Source organism: Cyanistes caeruleus, chromosome 4 (genome assembly GCF_971803275.1).
Source record: "Cyanistes caeruleus chromosome 4, bCyaCae1.hap1.1, whole genome shotgun sequence".
Lineage (NCBI taxonomy): Eukaryota > Metazoa > Chordata > Aves > Passeriformes > Paridae > Cyanistes > Cyanistes caeruleus.
This window is the reverse complement of record NC_141704.1, coordinates 7,826,774-7,847,965: the sequence shown is the minus strand read 5'-3', so window position 1 is coordinate 7,847,965 and position 21,192 is coordinate 7,826,774. Positions and strand designations below refer to the sequence as shown.

Below are 21,192 nucleotides of genomic sequence, written 5' to 3'. Positions count from 1 at the left end.
ACAGTCTGCACTGAAGCACAGCTAATTCTCTCCTGTAATTGTTTCCTGACTGCTGAAAACAGCAACAAAGCCCACATGCATGCATGCACATATATGCTCACTGCTATGCTTAGGCTGATGGAAATTCTGTAAATTGCTAACCCTGTCTGGAACCTCCGTATCGCTTCCAGCCAAACATCAGCACCGTGCATTGGGCAGCTAGCAGCCAAAAATGAGTTTTTTGGAACAGCAGGCTTAACAGCTGAAACCATCAAAGCTCTGAGCCTCCATGCTGGCCAGATGATGAGTTTTTAATTTCTTCCCTGTGGGTCCTGAGATGCAATAGATAAAATAGGAAAAAAAAATCGTAAGCCAGTTGTGTTGGCCTTTAAATGTAAATGGAGAAAATCTGCAACTTCTATCAGAAAAGAAACTAATCAATTGATGTATTTCTGTGGAACTAAAATAGTTGTGTATCTCTCACATGCAGATATCTATCAGAACTCTCTGAATTTCTTAGTACACCTACTCAAATTCCATATACTTTGTACTAGATGCATCAAATCAGAGAGGAAAGGAGGGAGGAATTTAATTTTACACTTGAAAAATTATGGATCTTTCATTTCTATGCCTCCCCACATTACATTCATATTTAATTTAAGATCTTAAGTGGTTCTAAATAAGCTTCTAAGATTCAGTTTAAGCACAAAATATTCATTCAGGATGAATGAATAATTCTGAATAGCTGGAAGAAGAGAACAAAAAGGGTTTTAACATTAACTATGGGACAGATCCATCAACAAGATAACTATGATTGACACAAATGGAGCCTCTTTCACTGGTACTTGATTTGGCCATTGCATTAGACAGTGTTTTATTCCTTGTGATTACAGACCTAGCTCAAAACAGTTTGCTCATACAAGAGAACTTGTAGTTCAAGTCCGTAAAACCCCTGACTCACTGAACCAGTCAACCAGACAAAAGTTTCATGTTGGTAACTGACACAAATTCTTGAATTTATCTTGAAAAATGTACAAGTTTTCTCTGACCGTGGTGCCTCTTGTCATATATTTCCCATGTGGTTGTCTCAAGCCCTAGGTGAGTGGAAATGTAGGATATTTTCTGCTTGAGGCTCAATGCACAAACAACTTGGGAGAAAGAGGCTGCTGAGGTGAAGAGGGGGAAGGCTTGGAAGAGGAACACGAAGAGGTCACAACTGGGAACAAGGAGTGGGACACACCTGAGAGCTGCTGAGGGGCTGAACTGAGCAGTAATCAATGAAAGGAACAGTTCACAGACTGAAGAAATGGAACTTTCAGCTTTTAAAATGCTATTGTAACAAACGAACTTCCTGCGTGCCGACACCCTGACTGCAGAGTGCTGAGTTAACTCACCAAGTTCATGCTGGACTAACTGGGGCATGCTGTGAAGATAATAAGAGCATTTATCTGTCATGAATGCAAGCTTATGGATTGATAGATAATTTGATCTGTATGACTGTATTATGGATTTGCCATTAGCTTTTATCTTTAGCCATGCTGACAGAATCAAAAAACATATTTATTACACTTGGTGGGTTTTAATCGACTTTGCATTTTCCTGTGAGTAGAGTTGGAATACAGATAATCTGCAAAATACACTGACAATCTTCCAGTTTATTCTGGTTTATTCATATTTTTTCCAAAAAAACAGCCAAAGAGCATATCACAGATGTATTCTCCTGTAAAAGCTTTACATAAGATTTGAAGGAGAATAAACTAGCATTAGCCATAGAAGAGAGAAAGATGCAGTGCAAAAAAAGCTTATCCTCTGGGCTTGATGAAGAAAACAGCTCAAAGCCAGCAAATCAATGATCCCAGAATGAAACTGAAACACTGCCCACAGAGGGAATGGATTTGCAAAATGTGAGTTCTCCCTATTTCATATGGTATTGCTCCTACTCCCAGAGGAGAGCTTTTAGTGCTAAGGCACAAGGTCTGATGCTGCCAAGGCCTGATAACATCCAAATAATGTGACAGAGGGACCACAGCTCTGCTGTAATGAAAATCTGAGAATGAAGGGGAGTCCCTCTTATCGAGATATCTTTGTGGTTCATGTCTCATGTGACCTGGGTGATTATATGTGGATTTCATCAATACAGCCAATAGAGTGTAGCATCTGAATCAGCCTAAAATAGAAAGGACCTGGGGGTTCAGGGGCACAACAAGCTGTCCATGAGCTACAGTGTGCCCCAGGAGACAAGAAGGCCAATGATATCCTGGGATGCATTAGGAAAAGCATTGCCAGCAGGTCAAGGGAGGTGATCCTGCCCCTCTGCTCACCCCTAGTGATGCCACATCTGGATACTGTGTCTGGTTCTGGGCTCCTCAGTACAAGTGAGAGGGTCCAGCAGAAACTACAAAAATGTTTAAGGGTCTGAAGCAACTCTCCTACAATGACAGGCTGAGGGAGTTGGGCCTGTTCCACCTTGCAGTAAGACAAGAGGCAAAGGGCAGAAACTGATGCCCAGGAATCTCCACCTGAACATGGGGAAGAACTTCTGGTCCTGGGCAGTGACCAAGCACTGGAGCAGGTTGCCCAGGGAGGCTGTGGAGTCTCTCTCACTGGAGATAGTCAGGAATCATCTGGATGCAATCCTGTGCTCTGGGATGACCCTGCTTGACCCACTGGTCCCTTCTAGCCTGACTGATTCTGTGATTCTGTGAAATGAATTGCATGCCAACAACTTTTGGCCACGTTGGCCTCACTGACTAAATGAAAGTCTGAAGACTCCACTGCACCCAGGAAATTCCTTTATCCAATTCTACAGACCCTGTTCACTGTCCATGGAGAGAAACAGACACAGTAGCACACAATTTATTTCATCCTAATCTAATGTCTAAAATACATTTGATGAATCACATTCTATAATTAACAAATTCCAGGAATGAAGCTGTGATAATGGCTTAGATAACAATAGGGGAGTTTTAAAAGCTAAATCTTGGGACCCTGCAAGGATAGAGGAGTTCTTGTAGCATGCCCTAGTCCTTTGAAGGCTGTTTTCCCAAGGAAATAGGGCTTGTGCAATTACATTAGCTGTCAATTCCAATAAAGTTTGAATGCTAGCCAGTGTCAACAAAATAATACAAAATACAGACTTTGAAGATATTAATTTGTTACAGGTTTCCTTTTTGGGGAAAAGAAGGTGGCTGAATAAAGGAATAAAGAATGTTATCACAATCCCTTGATAAAGAAAGGCTGAAGAGTGAGCTCAGCCACATAGCAAACACCAAAATACTCCCCTGCAGGAAAGCACAGGCAAGGAGGCTTTCCATGGATAGGCTGTATCACTACTGTAACCTATTCTACATCAGCTGGAAACTGCCAGATCATGTATCTGTCTTGGAAAAAATAAAATGCCCTGTTCTTATTTTATGTCAGAAAGAAAACACTCAAATGGGAGCACAAGTGTCACCTGGGGATAGCCTGTGTTTGACTGACATCAGTGAAAGCTTGGCTCTGAATTCAGCAAACCCAGATTTCACGCCTTGCAGACTTGTTTAAGACAGGAAAGTTACAGGTAGGGCACGTCAAAGCAGACAGTATCTTATCCAAACCAGTGAGAATTCCCCTGGTCAGGAGTATTGGCCATCTTTGACACCTTTTCATAGCAAATATATGTCACTTCAACAATCTATCAAGATGTACCAAAAACATGCAGCCTGTGATGAGAGTAGGCTGTTACTCAAGTGTTGTCCTCATTTTATATTGGAGAGATGCCATAGGAGTTCCCATTTTAAATATTGTCACCTGCTTTCACAGGCCTCCCCTGTTTTCCACGTATATTTTGCATTCCTGTGTGGAATAGGAAAAGGCAGAAAAAGTTGGCCATGCTGATTTTGCTTTCCTGAGAAAAAGGTAGCTGGGCCTGAGCCTGAAGGGAGGGTATTTCACTGCTTGCTGCCAAACTGAGTGTGATAGTCCTAAAAAGCACCTAAGGTCATTCAATTTAAAACTTAGGGAACCAAAGGTCTTTCTCCCTGCAAGCTGTCATGTAGCTTAAAGGTCTGGGAATTTGTCAAAGCTATCTGCCCAAGAAAATTCACTTTAGCATTTCCCCTCAAATTACTTCACATTTCCATGCTTGTTATCCTTCTGTAATTCCCATCTTCCCTGGCACTTTTAGTGAGGCCCCCAGAACCTGTCCTCAGCTCAGCAACACCCTGACCAGAGCTGCTGTTTGCAGCAGTTTTAAATTTTCCTCCTTGCTCAAAGATAGCTCTGCAGTTCATCAATGTGATCTGGGGCCCTTTTCCTCCCAGAGCCACGACACTGGCACAGGGACTAACACCACAGCCCTGGGAAAAACAGACCATCTCCAGAGATGGTTCTTCTCCATCGTCTTCCTGTCCATGAAACAAGCTGTGGAACTGGAAGAATATGGCCTTGAGGGGAGTGCAGCCTGATTCACAATCTGGCATGTACAATTCCTAACCTACTTTTTTTCTCATGCACCTGGTCTTGTGGTTTCTCAGTTCTCATTTTTCAATCACTGCTTGACAGGAGAATTTGAGGCAATTATCACAGAATGGCTTTCATTGCATGCCTGCTGCCATGCAGATGGCTCTGCCTTCCTGTGGTCAGTAGAAATGCTGGCAATCATGAAGTTTCTCCACAGTCAAAGCCAGAAAGTGCAAGCAAAGTAATGAAATCCTCACCCCTGATTCAGTTTTGTTAACAAATACATCTAGTGACTCTTGGCCAGTTCTTGAATTCTTTAATGGGATTATTATTCATTCATGCTGGCCTCGGTGAAATTTGGGATACAAGTATTAATCTTAGATTGCAATGAGAATTGTAATAACAAGAAAGCTTGTTATTACAAGGCATACAGGCCACACAGAAAGAATATCCAGCCCTGATCCTCCCAAAATAAATCAGCTCTAACTCCTCCTGGAGTGAAGCAGGAGTACATCCTTACTGTGGACTGTACCTTCCAAGAAATAATAAGCCTCTATACAAACATCCCTGCGAAGCAGTTTTAACTCTTCCTTGACCAAAACTCTTTGTCTGTCTCTAGTGAGGGATGAAAGGAGCACAGTGAAGACCTAGATTCATCCTGCTTAGCTTTAGGTTCCAAAGAAGGAGCCACATTTTAGCTGTTTAAAATTAGATACGAACATTTCTCTGAATATTTTTTGCCAATTTCATGCTTTGTCCAAAACAAAGGATCATCACCATAGAATAACCACAGAATGACTTGGGTTGGAAGGGACCTTAAAGACCATTTAATTTCAACCCTGCTAGCAAGCCTCAGCCAATCTGGCATTGAACATTTCTAGCAATGGGAGTCCACAGCTTCTGTGGGCAACCTGTTGCAGTGCCTCTTCACCCTCTTAGGAAAGAATTTCTTCTCAATATCTAAGGGAAACTATGCTCTCTCATGCCTTTCTAAGAAGTCCCTCTCCTTGTAGACCTTTCATCTTGGTTTATATAAGATGTAGCTTTATATAAGAACATAGGACAAAGTTGGCACAGGTTTTAGAAAAACATGAATTCACTAGGAATTGTTGAGGTTATTCATGTTTGTCTTTCCTCTACTTTGTTATTATGTCAAAAATTTGGCACCACAGAGCAGCTCCTTGCAAGGAGACGTGTCACAGACATGCACTATGCTTTATCCTACAGCTCAGCTCAGCTGGGCCTTCACCTGGCTCCAGAAACACTGATGGAGAGCACTAGCACTGTTCCAGGTACTCTAAATAGGGCCTGTGTCTTCCCTTCATTAGCAAGGAATTCCCCCTCACACTACCAGGCCATGAATTATTCCAGCAGAGGTATTGAGGACCAAGCTGGGCAGACTGCAAATTCAGTTCTGTGGCCAATCACGGCTGAAAAGCCCTTTACTATCAGCACAGAAGAGAGTAAAGACAAAGCCAGTGCTAGAGAAAGCTGTTTCCTGCACCTTGCTGGGCAGAAGGTGACAGACTACAAGCGGCAAGGTCCCCAGGGTGTCCTGAAACAATTGGTGAATGGAGCCACAGTGGGCCATCACACCATGCATGGCTTTACCCAGTGTCTCATCTCTTCTTTCATAATTTGTGCTAAATGCCTCCCTAAATTTTGAGTTAAGCTGCTGTTGCCATAGCAATGGCCATTTAGAGTGAGAGAATGCAGTGTATGTGTTGGGGGTGTGAGGCTCTGGCTCTTCTCATAGAAATTGTCTGCATGTACATACAGTGCTGTGGAGCTGCATGAAAGGAGCCAAGCAAGCAGTTTGCATCCAATCTGAGGGAGGGACAGGTGGTAGGAAAGAGGAGAGGCTTGGTGCAGGTAGGAGTTGTTTGTTCCAGGATGCACCTACAAAGAACTGAGTACTAAACTGAAATGAGCCTGAGTGATAACTGGCTGACATTTCATTTCTTAGCAGTAGAAGGCACTCCCTTGCTCAGGACAAGGCATGTTTGTTGCTGCCTTCATGAGATAAATCTTTGCAGAAACAGGAAACATTTGCTTTCTCTGGTTTATTTTCATTAAAAATAACTCTTGCTGCTAGCTCTTTAACAGGAAATACTTTTCAGCAATCTACTCCCACTGTTTATACAAGTTTATTTGCCAGGGCACAGGCTGAAAAAAAGTCAATAAATAATGCAGGCATTATTACCTAATTTTAGATCCACTTCTAAGATTTTTCGACACACTTCTAGGATTTTTCAACACTCCTAGCACTAGAATTTTTAGTGGTCACAACAGGAGAGATTGAGAATTTGTGAGGTTTATTCCTCACTTTATGCCTCCTCTCTATGGGGTGAGGAAACTTAAATAGTTACAGCTAGGGCAAGATCCTGCCCACATCCCAGAGCCTGTTTCCCTGAGGACTTCGTCAGAGGTCCATCTTCCTCCAACTAAATTTGGCTTAGAAGTGGAGTTAAGCATCACCTTGGTCAGCAAGTACAGGCAGCGTCTGAAGTGTTTTGGGAATTCTCAGACAGAGAGTGAGATTTAGATACCTGAACCACTAACTGATGAAGAAGAAAAGTCTGTTTGTGTCACTGGCTGGGCCTCAAATTCTTTTTAAGTCCCACATTTGACTGATTGTGAGCAGCCTTTTTAAAGTCCATAAATTCATAGCAGGGTATCCAAGTTTGATAACGTAGCCATGAACTTTTGTGACATATCTTGTCCCTCCATGAGCCCAGACAGGGTCATGAATCAGAATTAAAATTCCAGCTTCAGGTAAGAATGCCTGATTTGTGCTTTGAAAATAATCTGGGGCCCAAAAGAGAGACATCAATGTGAGTATTTTTGAAGTACAACTCTGTATTTGTAAATAGTAACCACCAACTCCTGCTCCCTGTCAGTGACATTGCCTGCATCTAAGGACACACCTAGAGCATGGCAGCTCTGAGAGACTGAGAGTATTGTTTCCACTTCCAGTGGTACTTTCTGGTGGAGGTAAGGAAATCTTGTGCCTTTCTTTGCCAACTGGAAAAGAAAAAGGCAAAGAGGATCTATCAGTCAGCAAACCCCATAGGCTTCAGAAGTTTACTAATTTACAACAGCTGCAAAACAAGTTCTGTAAAATTTTTAGTACAATCCAGTTCCCATAAATAGCTGAGGGCAGCTTTTGTTTCCAGCAAAGTTCGTAGACTTTTGTGATTAGAACTATAAAGGCAGTAAGCACAATTCACAATCAATTATGTTTTATTAATGTTTTGGGTTTTTTTTAATACACGCCACAGCCCAGTAATCATGAAGCTGTTCAACAATGTTGTTCTCAAGTCAGCTAATAGCAGGATGTAATTTGTGGCCATCTCTGCTCACTTACAAAACACTTGCTCCGTTAATTGTGATTTCACACTCTGCTGAACGCTGCTGCCTGGAGGTAACACTCATGTGATGGAAGAGTTACCAGCCTGGTGTCTGCTGGGGGAGGGTGGAGGAGGGTTGAGGAGGGAAGGATCATTTCAGTAGAGGTTACTGCTGTTAAATTTAAAATCCTTTTATGTTTGGGGGAAAAAAAAAAAAAGAAAAAGGAAAGAAAACAACTAAACATGGAAAAGCTACAATCCACTGCTAAATAGGTCTTTCTTTAAAAGCCTGAATATACTTTCCATGTTTTGATCCCTTTCTATTGCTTTGTGCTGTTACCAGGAACACGACAAAACAAGTGGCTGGTAGGTGAAACCCTGTCTGGGTAATCAGGCACCTACCTTGACCTCATATTGGAGATGCTGGGCAAACCCAAAGGAAAATCTTATCTTTTCATTAGAAATATTTTTGTGCCTTTGGGGATCGTAGAGACACCTGGTATCTTAGACCAGAATAGGCAGGAGATTCTCCTGGAGGAGGTCAGAAGTGACTAAAATGTTAATATTAACATGATAATGAGCAAGTTAAGCAGATCAAATCTCATCACTCAGTGGTTGGTTGGTCAGTGGTGATGAGACAAGAGTTCAGCCCTGCACAGGCATGGGCAAGGAATCAGCACCTGCTCTGAAGTGCTTGCAGTGAACATGCCAGAGGGAGAAATATTGCCTGGATCAGCAAATGAGAACCATCATAACTTGGAAAATTTCCAGCTGAGTGTTTGGTTCTGCTGTGGCAAACTGGGAGATACAGCTCAGACCAGAAAGGGATGGTTTTTATTTGACTCATCACTAAACTGGGGCAGGGAGAAGGAGCCACAGAGGGGACTTTTCCCACTGCTGGCCATCACCTTTGCTATTCCAGTTTCTCTGATCCTGTGATGTGGAGAGCTCCAAGCCAGGTTTGAATGCTGCTACTTGAGGGTCCAAGCTAGGACTGGGTCCCATCAGAGCAGGCTGTGTGGCAGCAGAGAAAACCCCACATGCAGCCAGAGAAGAGAAAAGGTGCACACTCTGCTGCTCTGTGAGTCTGGAGTGACTGAGGCTGCCTGTGCTGTCAGCCAGACTGAGCCTCAACAGAAAAAATAGTAACAAAAGACTTTCTGCCCTCCACATATGCAGAGGCTCAGCCATATTTTCTGCATTGCCAAAATATGAGGAAAATATCTTGGCACAGTAGCAAGAGAGAAATCTGGCAGCTTGCTCTGGAGTGAGCCAAGAGACCCCAGGCAGAGCACCTCAGCTGGAACACAGGTTCACGGGAGATCCAGCCTCAAAGAAAACCCTGCAGGTGCTGCAGAGAGCTGAGAATTGATTAGGAGCACACAGCAGCAATGATCTCTGTGTGGGCACAAAAAAATAGATGCTTAAGAATCAATTAAGAGGGAAAGGTTAAATACGTGTCTAAAGACTAAATGCACAGATATTCCTTGGGGGACTATTCCTTGGATGGTGTTAACTTCACGTAGTTAAGCCTCACTTGCATTAAGCACAAGTGTTAAAGCTTCTCTGAGCTAAAAATTTCATCCCCAGGACATGACACTGAAAACATCATTGTTTACTTTGGGCAAGACTACTCCACACTTATGCCTTCACCTCTCTCACCCAACATTTGACATCACTGACCTTAGCCTGGCGCTGGTGTTCCCCCACCACCTAGGAGGAATAATTACAGTGACATCCACAGGTCACAGAAGACAGCTGCTCCTTTGTCCCCAAAGGCTTTTATACTGCCATTTTTCCTTTTCCATGCCTTTCTGGGACCACACGTGAAGGCTGAGACTAAAGTGAACTAGCACACAATCAATAAGCACACAGCACTTGCCTGTTCATTGCAGTCACTGCTGGTGGGCTTTCAGCTGTCACCAGTGCCTGGAAGAAATAAGCAGATGGACAAAAAGCAGTAGGATTCAGCTGATTCCAAAGAAGACAGAAGGGAAGATGGTGGGACTTTCAAAGGTCTAACTCTGCATTACATCAAGATCATTACACCACAAATTGTCCAGATGGCACAAAGCCTGGGGCTCACGGCTGGACTTCTCAGTGCACTTGAATGTACTTCTTGTCAGAGTAGGGAGAAACTCTAAAGATTTAGGAGCCTGCTTGGCCTGACCCAGAGCTCTGCCTCTGGTGGTCTGCTCATTGTAACTCCCTCTCCTGAGACCAAACTCACTTTGGAAGAAGTCAGCCAGTGCCAAATGCTCTCATGTATTTTAGCAAATAACAAAGACCTGTATTTCCACACATATTAATGCCTGGTGATCTTCAGGGGCTCTTTGTTCCTCTCCAGGCTAAATTAACACATCTAGTTCTAATCTATAAAGTTATTTAGTATCTGGAAACTTAAAGAGCAACACATCAGAGACATCTGTTTTCCTGCAGGATTAATATTAGAAATACATTTTTTTTCTGGAATAGGATATCATACATCTCTGAGGAGAGGGCTGGGCATCTGCTGTATGTTGACATTGTAGAAAACATAAAACATCAGATGCTGATGCTAACACAGTACAAATAGTAACAGTGTTCTGAGTTTTTCTTGCTCTAAAGTAATAGAATATAAGTTTTTATTTTAAGACCAGTGATTTACTTCTACACTGATGTGTTATCTCTTGCTTTATATGTCTTTATACTGGAATTTCCTCTAAATTTTTAGGGCTTTTCAAACTCTTTTACAATGTAATAGACATGGCATGAGCTTGTATAGTTTGTAGCCTCATGCTGTTGCTGATGGTAATTGCAATAATTAATGTTTTTCATGTATGGGTTTTCAAGATGAAATTAGATTCAAAAAATCACCTAATTGGAAAGACATTTTTGTCATTTTTCACAAGGCAAGAAAAAACATTTGAAATGTAACTGCCAACAACTGAAATTTAAAGCACTCTGATTAATTTTCAGCAAATTTTTATGTCAGCACCTGATTAACATTTCACAAAGGAACTTCTCAATTTCCACAGAAGAAATGTATTTTTTTTCTCCACCTCACCACATGTTCTTCAACTTTTCCCTGGTTTGTTTGTTTCTCTGTTTTCTTTTATGTCCTGATTTAAGCTACCAGATTTCAGCCAGCCAGAATCTGGGTGTGAGCAATTTGTGTGCTTGGCACAGGTCTGTCACTGTAAGCTTTGGGTTACTTTACAAATATTTCTCTTCCAGATGTGACAACATCTCTAATTATAAAGGGCAAGGAGACTCAAGCTTGTCTATCACTTTTTTTTCTGATTAAATAAGATATTATATTTCAGTGCAGTTCTCATCAGGTATTAAGGTCAAGTTCTGCCAGGGCACATATAAATGTGATAAATGTGTTGGATGATCTATACTACTGTGCAAGTTATCCATGATCTCTGAGAGAAAGAAATCTTTCCACTCAGCTTCTTGGAAGATGCACCAGAATTTTGAGCTGGAATTTGTTTTAGAAATTTGCTTCCCTAAGAGAAAATTTGTAGGGCACAGCAAGGGCTCAGGGAAAGATACTTCTCTGATGGGTAACCTTGGAGAAAGATCTATTGATGAAACTATTAGCTTCAATATTTGTAAAATGCTACAGGAGCACAGGTGTGGTGGGAACCTCCTCTGTGACCTTACACTGAGCATGGTTTTCCTCCAGAGAAAGTTTACAAAGGACAGCAGGTGACACTGAGTTGACTCCATATGGCTCCAGGCACCACAATAACACATTATGGTTCTGAATAATGCAGTATAAATCCTCAACTGCCAAGGGGGAGCCACCCACAATAAAACTAAACATAATCTCCAGCACCCACGTCAGGTCTTGTTGAATCCTTTGTCAGGAAGCTGCATAAACAGATGAGCCCTGAAAAACATTGTGAAGGGGGACAAATGTGGGGAAATTTAGGATATAACATAAGGTAAGGAGGAGAAGAAACCTCTCCACAGTTTTAGCCCAGTCATGTAGATTGTCCTATTCATTGGTTAATGGTGTGGAAAAATAGCTAGGCAATCTGAAGTGCCTCAGCTCTCTGAAAGGCTTCCCATTCCATCCTTATAACTGGAAAAGTGGAAAATGCATGGCTGCTGGATGCTGGATTGCCAGTACCAAGGATTGGTGCTGGTATGATGGAAGGCATGAACAAAATTGCCACTGATGTATCAGCAATAATCTTTGATTTATAAGTCATCTGGCTAAATGAAAGATTCAACTGCAATTCTCTGGAAGTTTGACACCTACTAGACAAATAGACTGAAAATGCTTAGTCTGATAAGAGTTCATCTCCAAACCAACAGCACAGGCGGACCTGCTCCATGAGCTACAGACAGAAAGCCTGCAGAGAACCAGAGCTGACCTGTGAATATAGCCCTGGAAGACAGTTTTGGAGATGATATCAGTGGGATACCGAATGCAGAAAACCCACATCCCAAACCCCAAACCTCTTTGTAATTTTAGTTGCTTCCACAGAAACAGGAATGTGCCCGTACTTAGTAAAGAAGCAAACTTACAGCAAGAAATAACAAATTTGTGCAATCAATTTTTCACACACACAGAAATAATCCACCAAAGCTGATGATTCAGACCTAGAGGCAAGTGGATTTTCAGTGAAAGCAGCACAGCTGCTATTGTACACAAGTGAGTTGCTTTCACTAAGGGACATGCTGACAGTGTCCCCTAAGGGTAGATGTAGCTTCCCCCTGTGTACTTCTTGTGGTGGAAAGAGAAGGGGCTCTGGAGTGACAAATGAAGATGTTTCACAAGCTGAGTGCTTCTGACTAAAGTTCTGATAGAGCAATGCTGGCAGAAACCGTCTGATGCAGATATGGAAACTTTTCTCCTTCAGCCTGTTTATTTTTCATGTTGATATTTACATTGCTTCTACACCCAGGCTCTACTTCTATTTCCACAGAGATCCAAAGACTATAGGGCAGGAATGCACATATTTTTAGTACTAACAGAACACCTAGAACAACACAACCCTTCCTGCAGCTGACATTAAAACTTTAATTATAAACAAAAAAATAGAAGAATTTCCATTTGATCAGCAAGTATTTCTTTTTGAAATATCCCAGAAGCTTACTTTAGAAGGTGTTTTTTTTTTTAGAAGAACTAGAAGACAGTACTGCAAAAGCCAATAGGAGTGGTCAGTATAGTGAAATCACTTCAGGAAGGATATAAGCAGTGGTATCTTCACCATATTTAAGAGGAGGAATATGGGCAGTATCAGCCTGGAATAGGTATGAAATGTTTGTATTTATAGTCCTGAGTTACACAAGATGCAGAGAAAGCATGTGGGAGGTGCACACCAGAGAGAACAGGAGAGGAACTGAGCTGCAAGCCCAGATCTGCTTTAAAATAGGCTCCATCACACCAAGATATCTGTTCAGTGCCACCATAGGGATGTTGCTCACTGACCACCCAAATCTGCCTCACAGCTTCCTTCAGGAGTCCCACTGATGAGAAACCATGGAGGCATCTGTCTCTCACAGCTCTAAGGGGAAACCTCCCCTGACTAATCATCCTTTGCATTAACACCTTTACTCTGAACCTCTGCTCAGCATCCTTGGTGCTCAGCAGGACACTGCAATGCCACTGCATGGGCAGCAGGGCTTAGGCTGCCAAGTCTGAGGAGGGAGAGAAGCACATTTGATACCCTAAGCAGTGTTTTTGTTTGCTATCCTCCATTTATAAAGAGAGGATTTGAACTCATAAAATAGGATGCTTTTTCCTGGGAAGCAGGGCTCTGCATCCATGGTGTCACCCTGCAGAATCAAAGCCCTCATGACAAGCTCAGGAGGGTAAGACAATTGGTGTAGATGGGTGGCCCCCACCCATGGACACCCCTTACAAAGCAGTATGTCCCCAGATAGTGCAGGATTGTGGGGATGAGTCACCTGTGTTCTCCAACCTGAATGAGGCTCCTACCACCTCCTCCTTCCACATCCCTGGACACCTTCAGACCATTCTGTCTGCACAAAGTGGCAAGGAAGAAGCAGAGTAATGGTCATTCCCAATCTCACCTGCTCAGGTCACCCCTTGTGTTCTGCAGGGGCTGATCCCTTGTTGTGCCATCACTGATCCCAGTTTCCCTCAGCAGTACCACTGTTACAAGCATAAGTGACAGAACATAGAAATCCTTTGCATTCTTTGCTGGGGAAATCAGTTGTCTGTGTGTAACATTGAAATAATTTTCAGTACATTTCTATCCTTTCTTGCTGCTGTATCAGAGAATGTGTATCACACATTCCTGAGACACAGAGGAGATGCGAGGTTAAAGACAATGCCATCTACAGAAACCAGCAGCTATGAAGGAGTCAGGGGAATGAGAGCATCTTCCCAGCTGGGAGGATAAATTCACTGTAGCTCTAGGTATGTCCCAGGACAGTTTTAAAAAACTTTATAGAGAGCCCCATTTTAAAGCCTTTTCTTGGGGAAAATCAGTTGTTCTTGGTCGTGTTGAAGAGCTGTTGAAAGAAGATTGGTTTAATATGACCTTATAAAAGACTCACATAAAAGCCAGAGGGAGTAACAGGAAACAAGGGAGATTTATTGTTAAGGTATCAGAGGAGCACTGGGAAATACCAACATTTGATTCTTGGTTGTGATGGTGGCCTTAGGTAAAGCACTCAGAAACAAGCTTGGAAGAACTTGTTTAGGAAGCTTTTCAGACTCAGGGCCTCAGTGGGAACCGGGGGTTCAGGGCACAGCTGACCTTGCCAAATTTTGATAGTGATTGTGAGTGATGAGCAAATCAAACTCTGAATTTAGAACCTTCCAAGAATCTTAATTCATCTCTGTGCCTCTTTTTCTCCCAAGTGTAAAACAGTGAAAACAAATATTTTTCCACTGTTATAAAAAGTATATGAATGTTTGCTGAGATACAGTGGCAACACAAGCCACAGAAGTAAATAAGATGGGTACTGCATTAAAAAGTATCCCAAGTCCTGTTTATATCCAAATGGTGGATTAGTGAAAACAATCCAAAACAGTGGAAGTCAATGCAACTAAATTATTAACCACACAGCCATTTATGTGAAGAATGTCATCTTTTTGTCTGATAGTGATTTCCACTGGGATAGTACCACCATTTTATATGCTCTGTAAGTCTGATACTGAAAGTACTGGTGAATACAGTCAATATCATTACTTCTCTTAAAAATATTTTTTCTGGACCTGTTTAATAATCCAGAGGTGATAAACAAACTAGCTTATTTAAAGATCATTTAGGGATGAGGAAGCCTTTTTTCCATTGACATTTCTGAATGGAAAATTCTGCTGAGACAGTCTACAGCTCAGACTATTAGGATAGCAGACAAACCTTTAACAGTGCATCTGACCCATTACTGATTTATGAGAGAACAATGTTGGAATAAATATGAATAAAAAGCCACCCTTTCACACAATTTGGTACATCAATGTTGAAATTGTACTAGGATAAACAACTGCCTTGCAATAAGCATGTTCATTCATTATTCAGTGTTAAATCTTAATTGTTGCTCATTTCAATTTCTTCGTGCTAAGTGTTTCTAAATTATAAATAACCTGGCAACTCTTATAGTATACACTCTGTTAAGAAAAAGGTAAGTACAGAAATAAATTATTAAAGTGTTCTGCTTAACTATTGCCACACAATTCATCTCAGGATTGGGAGAGCAAGGCAGCCACTTTGATAAATTTGAATAGATATTGGGAGTCTATGGACAAGGAGTGTATGGACAAGCCACGCATCTATGTTGCATAAACAGACTTTGTGTCTGTTTATGCAGACTTTGTGTGTGTATACGTCTTTACAGAATTGTTACACTGTGATCTTCACTCTGAGGTTTGATTTTTGTCCTTTCATGTCATTGGCAAACTGTCCTGACCTTAGTGAGAATAGAATCATATCCTAAATATACACATCACTGCTGTGTTCTCCCTTTGATCTGAGCACTGAACTGTGATTGACGTTAAAGAAAGTCCAGCCCAAATCATTTTCATGCCCTGAGCAAGCATCAAACACAAGACTCCTTCATGTCATGTCTCTTATTCTCCTCTTTCGTGTCTGTCTTATTTATGTATTTACCTTAATTTGCTTGGAAGAGAGTCTTGTTTGCCTCAGGGAAGGATGGTTGTGTGATTAAGACACCTCACATCTTTGTATCTCCTTTTGCCTTTTCTAATTCTTTCCATCTCTTCTTTAGAGGTCCAGTGGAAAGGCTTGACTTGTTCTTCACTGGCTTGTGGGACAGCACTTCATATCTGGCAATGGATCAGAAGGACTGAAGAGCATTTTTGATCCCACCAATGTTTCTTAGAGCTGCTAAAACAGGACCAATGAAAATGTTCACCAGGCTCCAAGTCCTCGCCCTAGCTTTATTTTCCAAAGGAGTTTTCCTTTCCCTAAGTGACCACAGTTTTGTCAGAAAGGAAATTAAGATAGAAGGAGACCTGGTCTTAGGAGGCTTATTCCCAATCAAGGAAAAAGGCACTGGGATAGAAGAATGTGGAAGAATCAATGAAGACCGAGGCATCCAGCGCTTGGAGGCCATGCTGTTTGCTATTGATGAAATCAACAAAGACAACTACTTGCTGCCAGGAATTAAGCTTGGAGTTCATATCTTGGACACGTGTTCCAGGGATACATATGCCTTAGAACAGTCTTTGGAGTTTGTCAGGGCATCTTTGACTAAAGTGGATGAAACAGAGTACATGTGCCCTGACGGCTCATATGCCATCCAAGAGAATTTGCCACTGCTCATTGCAGGAGTCATAGGTGGTTCCTACAGCAGCGTCTCCATACAGGTGAGTCACAGCAGCCCCATCAGGTGAGAATTGTTTATCTGCAATTCCGCTGACAGAACCATATGCTTATGGCTTATGGCCACTGCTTGCCAATAAAGCACATCTTAGCTTGATCACTGTACCCTAGGGGTCAATCTAGCATATCATTTTTACTGAATTTACATTTGTTCAATTCACTCTTTAAAATATTGTAGTATAAACCTCCAGCAGATGTCCACTCCTTCTAGTTGTGGTGTATCCTGAAGGCATCTGAAGTTTCCAAGAGTCTTAGTATTTGTTTTGAACTTTGTATTTCATTACACTTCCACAGCTCTAAGTGCAGATATCTGTTTTCACATCAATCATAAATGATACCACCTATGTGTCTGAATATATGTGTGCCTGCCATGCTGCATGTTCATAACATTTGTCATTTTAACAACAGAATTTAAAATGAAAAAATAAATTGTTGTCTTACTTCTAGTCACTAGTGAGCTTCCCCAAGGCTCAGTATTGGGCCTGACCTGTTTAATATCTTTATCAATGACCTGGATGAGGCAGTCAAGTGTACCTCAGTCAGTTTGCAGATGACACACAGTTGGCCGGAGTGCTGATCTGCTGGAGGGTAGGAAGACTCTGCAGACTGAATCAATGGACTGAGGTCAGTGGTATGAGGTTCAATAAGGCCAAGTACAGGTCCTGCACTTGGGTCACAACAACCCCCTGCAGCACAACAGGCTGGGGGAAGAGTGGCTGGAAAGTGTCCCAGTGGAAAAGGACCCACGGTGCTGGTTGACACTGGCTGAACATGAGCCAGGTGTGTCCAGGTGGGCCAGAACCCAATGGAGTACTGGCTTGTATCAACAGTGGTGTGCCCAGCAGGATCAGGGCAGTGACCTCTGTGTTAGGCACTGGTGAGGCCACACCTCACATTCCCTGCCCAGTTCTGGGCCACTCCCTGCAACACTGAGGTGCTGGAGCATGTCCAGAGAAAGGCAACAGAGATGGTGAAGAGTATACAGAGAAAGTCCCATGAAGAACTCCTCCTAAAGGAGCTGGGGGTGTTTAGCCTGGAGATGAGGAGGCTCAGGAGACTCAGAGGGGACTTTAGAGCTACAGATACCTGAAAGGAAGTTGTAGCCAGAAGAGGAGTGCCCTCTTCTCCCTGGCAACCAGTGACTGATTGAGAGAAAATGGCATCTAGCTGTGCTAAATGAGGTTTGGATTAGACATCAGGAGGAATTGATCACAGAAAGGGTTGTTAGAGCATTGGAATGGACTCCCCAGGGAGGGAGATGGTGGAGTCACCATCCCTGGACATATTAAAGAAATTACTGGATGTGGCACTCGGTGCCATGGTCTAGCTGATGTGGTGGTGATCAGTCAAAGGTTGGACTCTGTGATCTTGGAGATATTTTCCAACCTAAATGATTCTGTGATTCTGTGGTCGCATTATTTTGGGTCAAATAAAACAAGCCAGTTCACATAACTCATAATCACAAGTGGTGTCTTGACCACCGACATAGACTAAGACCATGCATCAGGTGTTTCTTCACGGTCAGCTGCAGGTTTCCAAAGGCATCAAGTCTTGACAGTGCAGGATGTCCTTTCAGACTCACTATGGGACGTTTTTCCAGACTCAGGCCTTAATCACTCCACCAGTGTCAACAGCAATAAGAGTTCTCGTGTACTGCAGACTATCCCAGCAGTGACAGAAAGCCCACAGAACCTCATTTGCCTGTTTCATAAATAGGGCAAGAGTTCATCCAATGTTCGTTTCAATCAGATTTACTCTGGGGAGATGGTTGCTGCTCTTGTGAAGGCATTAAATCCCATCAGTTGGGAGCATGGTCAGATCCCATAGGACATGCACGAGCACAGAAGAATTTAAAGAAATTACATTTTATTTCCTTTTATATTCCAATGTGTAATATTCATCTGTATATTCATAGTAGGGAATATAATAGCAAATCCTTACCCATGCTGCAGGAGAACAGTTTCTGCTGAGGAGAACCTCAGCCATCTCTTGTAGTAGAAAAGGTTTTGTCCCACTGTGGACCAGGTAGCAGAGCAGGAATGTATCCTTCACCAGTTATGTGGGTCTGATCACTTGAAGCACAAAGAACAAGTTTCAGGCTGAAAAAGAGACATTTGAAGGGGGAAAATGATAGCTACAGAACCCTGGGCAGCACAAACTGTTAAGGAAATCATTATTCATTGTCTCTTCCAATCACACAAAGAGTACATCAAATGAAACCAGCAAATGCTAGGTTGTTGTGGATGCTAAAAGCTAAATGAGTTCCTGAAGTCACCAGAAACAGAAAGAAGAAATTCTGTAAGATATGTCATTTGGTTCAGCAGTTGCCAAAACTACAACTGTCTGAAGGCTGGTAAAATATTTTGAAGCATCATATGACTGCCCTGTCTCACTGGTGGAGGAGTGTCAGGTTTTTTGCTGTACCTTTGGCTTGTGGTCAGTGTGTTTCTCAGTCCACCCTGAGTTTAAGTGTGTCCAAAGGACATGAAGATATGAGGTAGCCTAAAAGACATACCTATAAAAATTGCTACAGCAGAGGAAATGGTACAGGTGTTTCATTCCCTCCCAGAAACCCAGAGCGAGTGAGATCACTTTTCTAAAGTAATCTGTGGCCTCTTGCACAACATCTGTCAGCCTGTCCCTTTGAAGACAGTCTCTGGTGATCACTGATCTAAGACTAAATCCATGTCTGAGGCAGTAGATTGGATACAGTACACATCCAATATATATAATAGAGTGTATATAGATGTTTCATATTCCAAAATCTTAGGTTTGGAGCACCTGTCCAATGGAAATTGGAAGTCCTGATTAGAGATTTTCTCAACAGTACATGTAAAAAATGGTAATATAGTTGTATGAAAACTGTATGTCACCCAATTTTCAAAACCTAAGGAGGATGATGGAACAATACTTATAGTTAATATTACTCTATGATCTTCCCTAGACTTGTCAATAATTTTTCAAATGTAAGATATTTCTTAACACAGTTCTTCAGAAAAATAGTTTTACAAATCATTCAACTTGTCATCAAGCATCTTCCAGCAAGAAAATGTATTCATTTATTTTCTCTTGACATGGATTGTGTTGGCCTTCCTTCAGTCTCTCTTTTCTAGCTTTCCTTTAGATTTCACACCACCTAAAAAAGATGTAATTAAGCCCTAGAAAAGACATAATTAAACCATCCACTCCTGTTGCCCATCCCATTAAGATAGCCAGTCACAAGTTCTGTTTCAAAAGAAAATCCCTGTCAAGAATAATAGACATTGCAGACTCAAGCCTGAAATTGTAAGGACTTTCAAGCATTAAAGGCAAGCATTTTGGTGCCATAGCAATTTCAGAGCCAGTCACCTGTACAGAGTAGCTCCAGTAACCATTGGAATCACACCACTGCTGAAAGTCAAAATATTTCACCAGCTGTGTTTGTGTGTGTGTGTGTGCAAGGCTCAGCACCCCTGTTCCCTGTGTTTTCAAGCAGCATCCAGGGTGCTGGATGCTTCCAGATGTAGCCCTGGCAAGCATTTTTCTTTTGCTGAGAGCTGTAAACACCATAAAGTCCACAGTACAGTTCCTTAGCCTTAAAATAAAACATGCTGAGTTCTTCAGACAAAAATTATTTCTGGCTTTTTTTTTTCCCCCTCCTGTGAATTTGTCTTTATATTTTAATATTTTTTTCTTCCCCTCCCTTCACCCTCCCTCTTCTGATTTTTGTCAGGACAGCTGTCTGCCAAATAACTTCATGATGTTCCTGCTGTCAGATTTGTACTTCTTTCATTACCCTTCCACTAAGGAATAAAAGATTTTGCTGGTAAATCAGCAATGAACACCTTCCCCACTGAGTCAGTATGTGCGATAGGCACTTTCTGCAGAGACTAAAAACAACAAGAGAATGCAGAATGCTTAATTATTTTCTGGTCAGACTAGGCTATTATCGTTAATGATGATCTGGATAATTAGTTTTTAGATGTTGTGTTTAAATTAGCAGAGAGCCCAATCTGCACAGCATTTGATCCTTCAAAACTCAAGCCAGAATTCTTAGTCAATGGAAAAGCTCATGTTAAAAAAAATAAATAAAATAAATTGAAAAGCTGTTTTCATGAAATACAATTCTGACTTGAGTTGAATTTAGCATCAGGAAGTGAAGAATTCAAAATTTGGAGGGTTTTCTTTTGGACTCATGGCTTTTAATCTGAGCCAAGTTATCCACTCTTTCTTAGGTTACAACAGAAATTTCAAACACATTTTCCTTGGAGAGGCTGACATGGTAAAAAATGATAAGAAAAAGAGGCAGTATTCATTTGCAGAGGAGCACTTGCATAGCCAATCCCAATTCCATGTTTAACATACTTAGGTCAGCTCTTGTCAGGAATATGCATGTGGAAGCATGATTACTTTTATTCAGGTGCTGGATTTGCTCTTCCCTCTTTCTGAACACTGGATTATTCTTCTGAAAATTAAGACTAGGGTCCATTCCCTGCAGTCAGCTCTTAGAAAAACTAAAACATTCCTTAGGTGGGCTGGATTTTTTATTTCTATGCATACTATATTCACATGGATGTAAAGATTTCAACCTGGCTGTCAACCCACAGGACCTCTGGATCATGACCATGAAA

At 41.8% G+C, this 21,192-nt stretch overlaps 1 protein-coding gene and 1 long non-coding RNA gene across 6 annotated transcripts in view; one reads left to right on the top strand and one right to left on the bottom strand.

Moving 5' to 3' along the window:
* The window catches only part of GRM3 (glutamate metabotropic receptor 3), a 101,438-nt gene that overhangs the window by 40,474 nt on the left and 39,772 nt on the right, over positions 1-21,192 (top strand). For all 5 annotated transcript variants that reach the window (XM_023918703.2, XM_023918704.2, XM_086886599.1 and 2 more), the window contains one exon: positions 15,966-16,566. In XM_023918703.2, the coding sequence (XP_023774471.1) occupies positions 16,069-16,566 (498 nt within the window). In that variant the 5' untranslated portion in view covers positions 15,966-16,068. The remainder of the gene's footprint in view (positions 1-15,965; positions 16,567-21,192) is intronic.
* On the bottom strand, positions 7,645-16,564 carry LOC147653415 (uncharacterized). Its single transcript, XR_015286085.1, has 2 exons — positions 15,848-16,564; positions 7,645-9,698 (listed from the first exon to the last, which is right to left on the bottom strand). It is a non-coding gene; the product is annotated as an uncharacterized LOC147653415 (long non-coding RNA).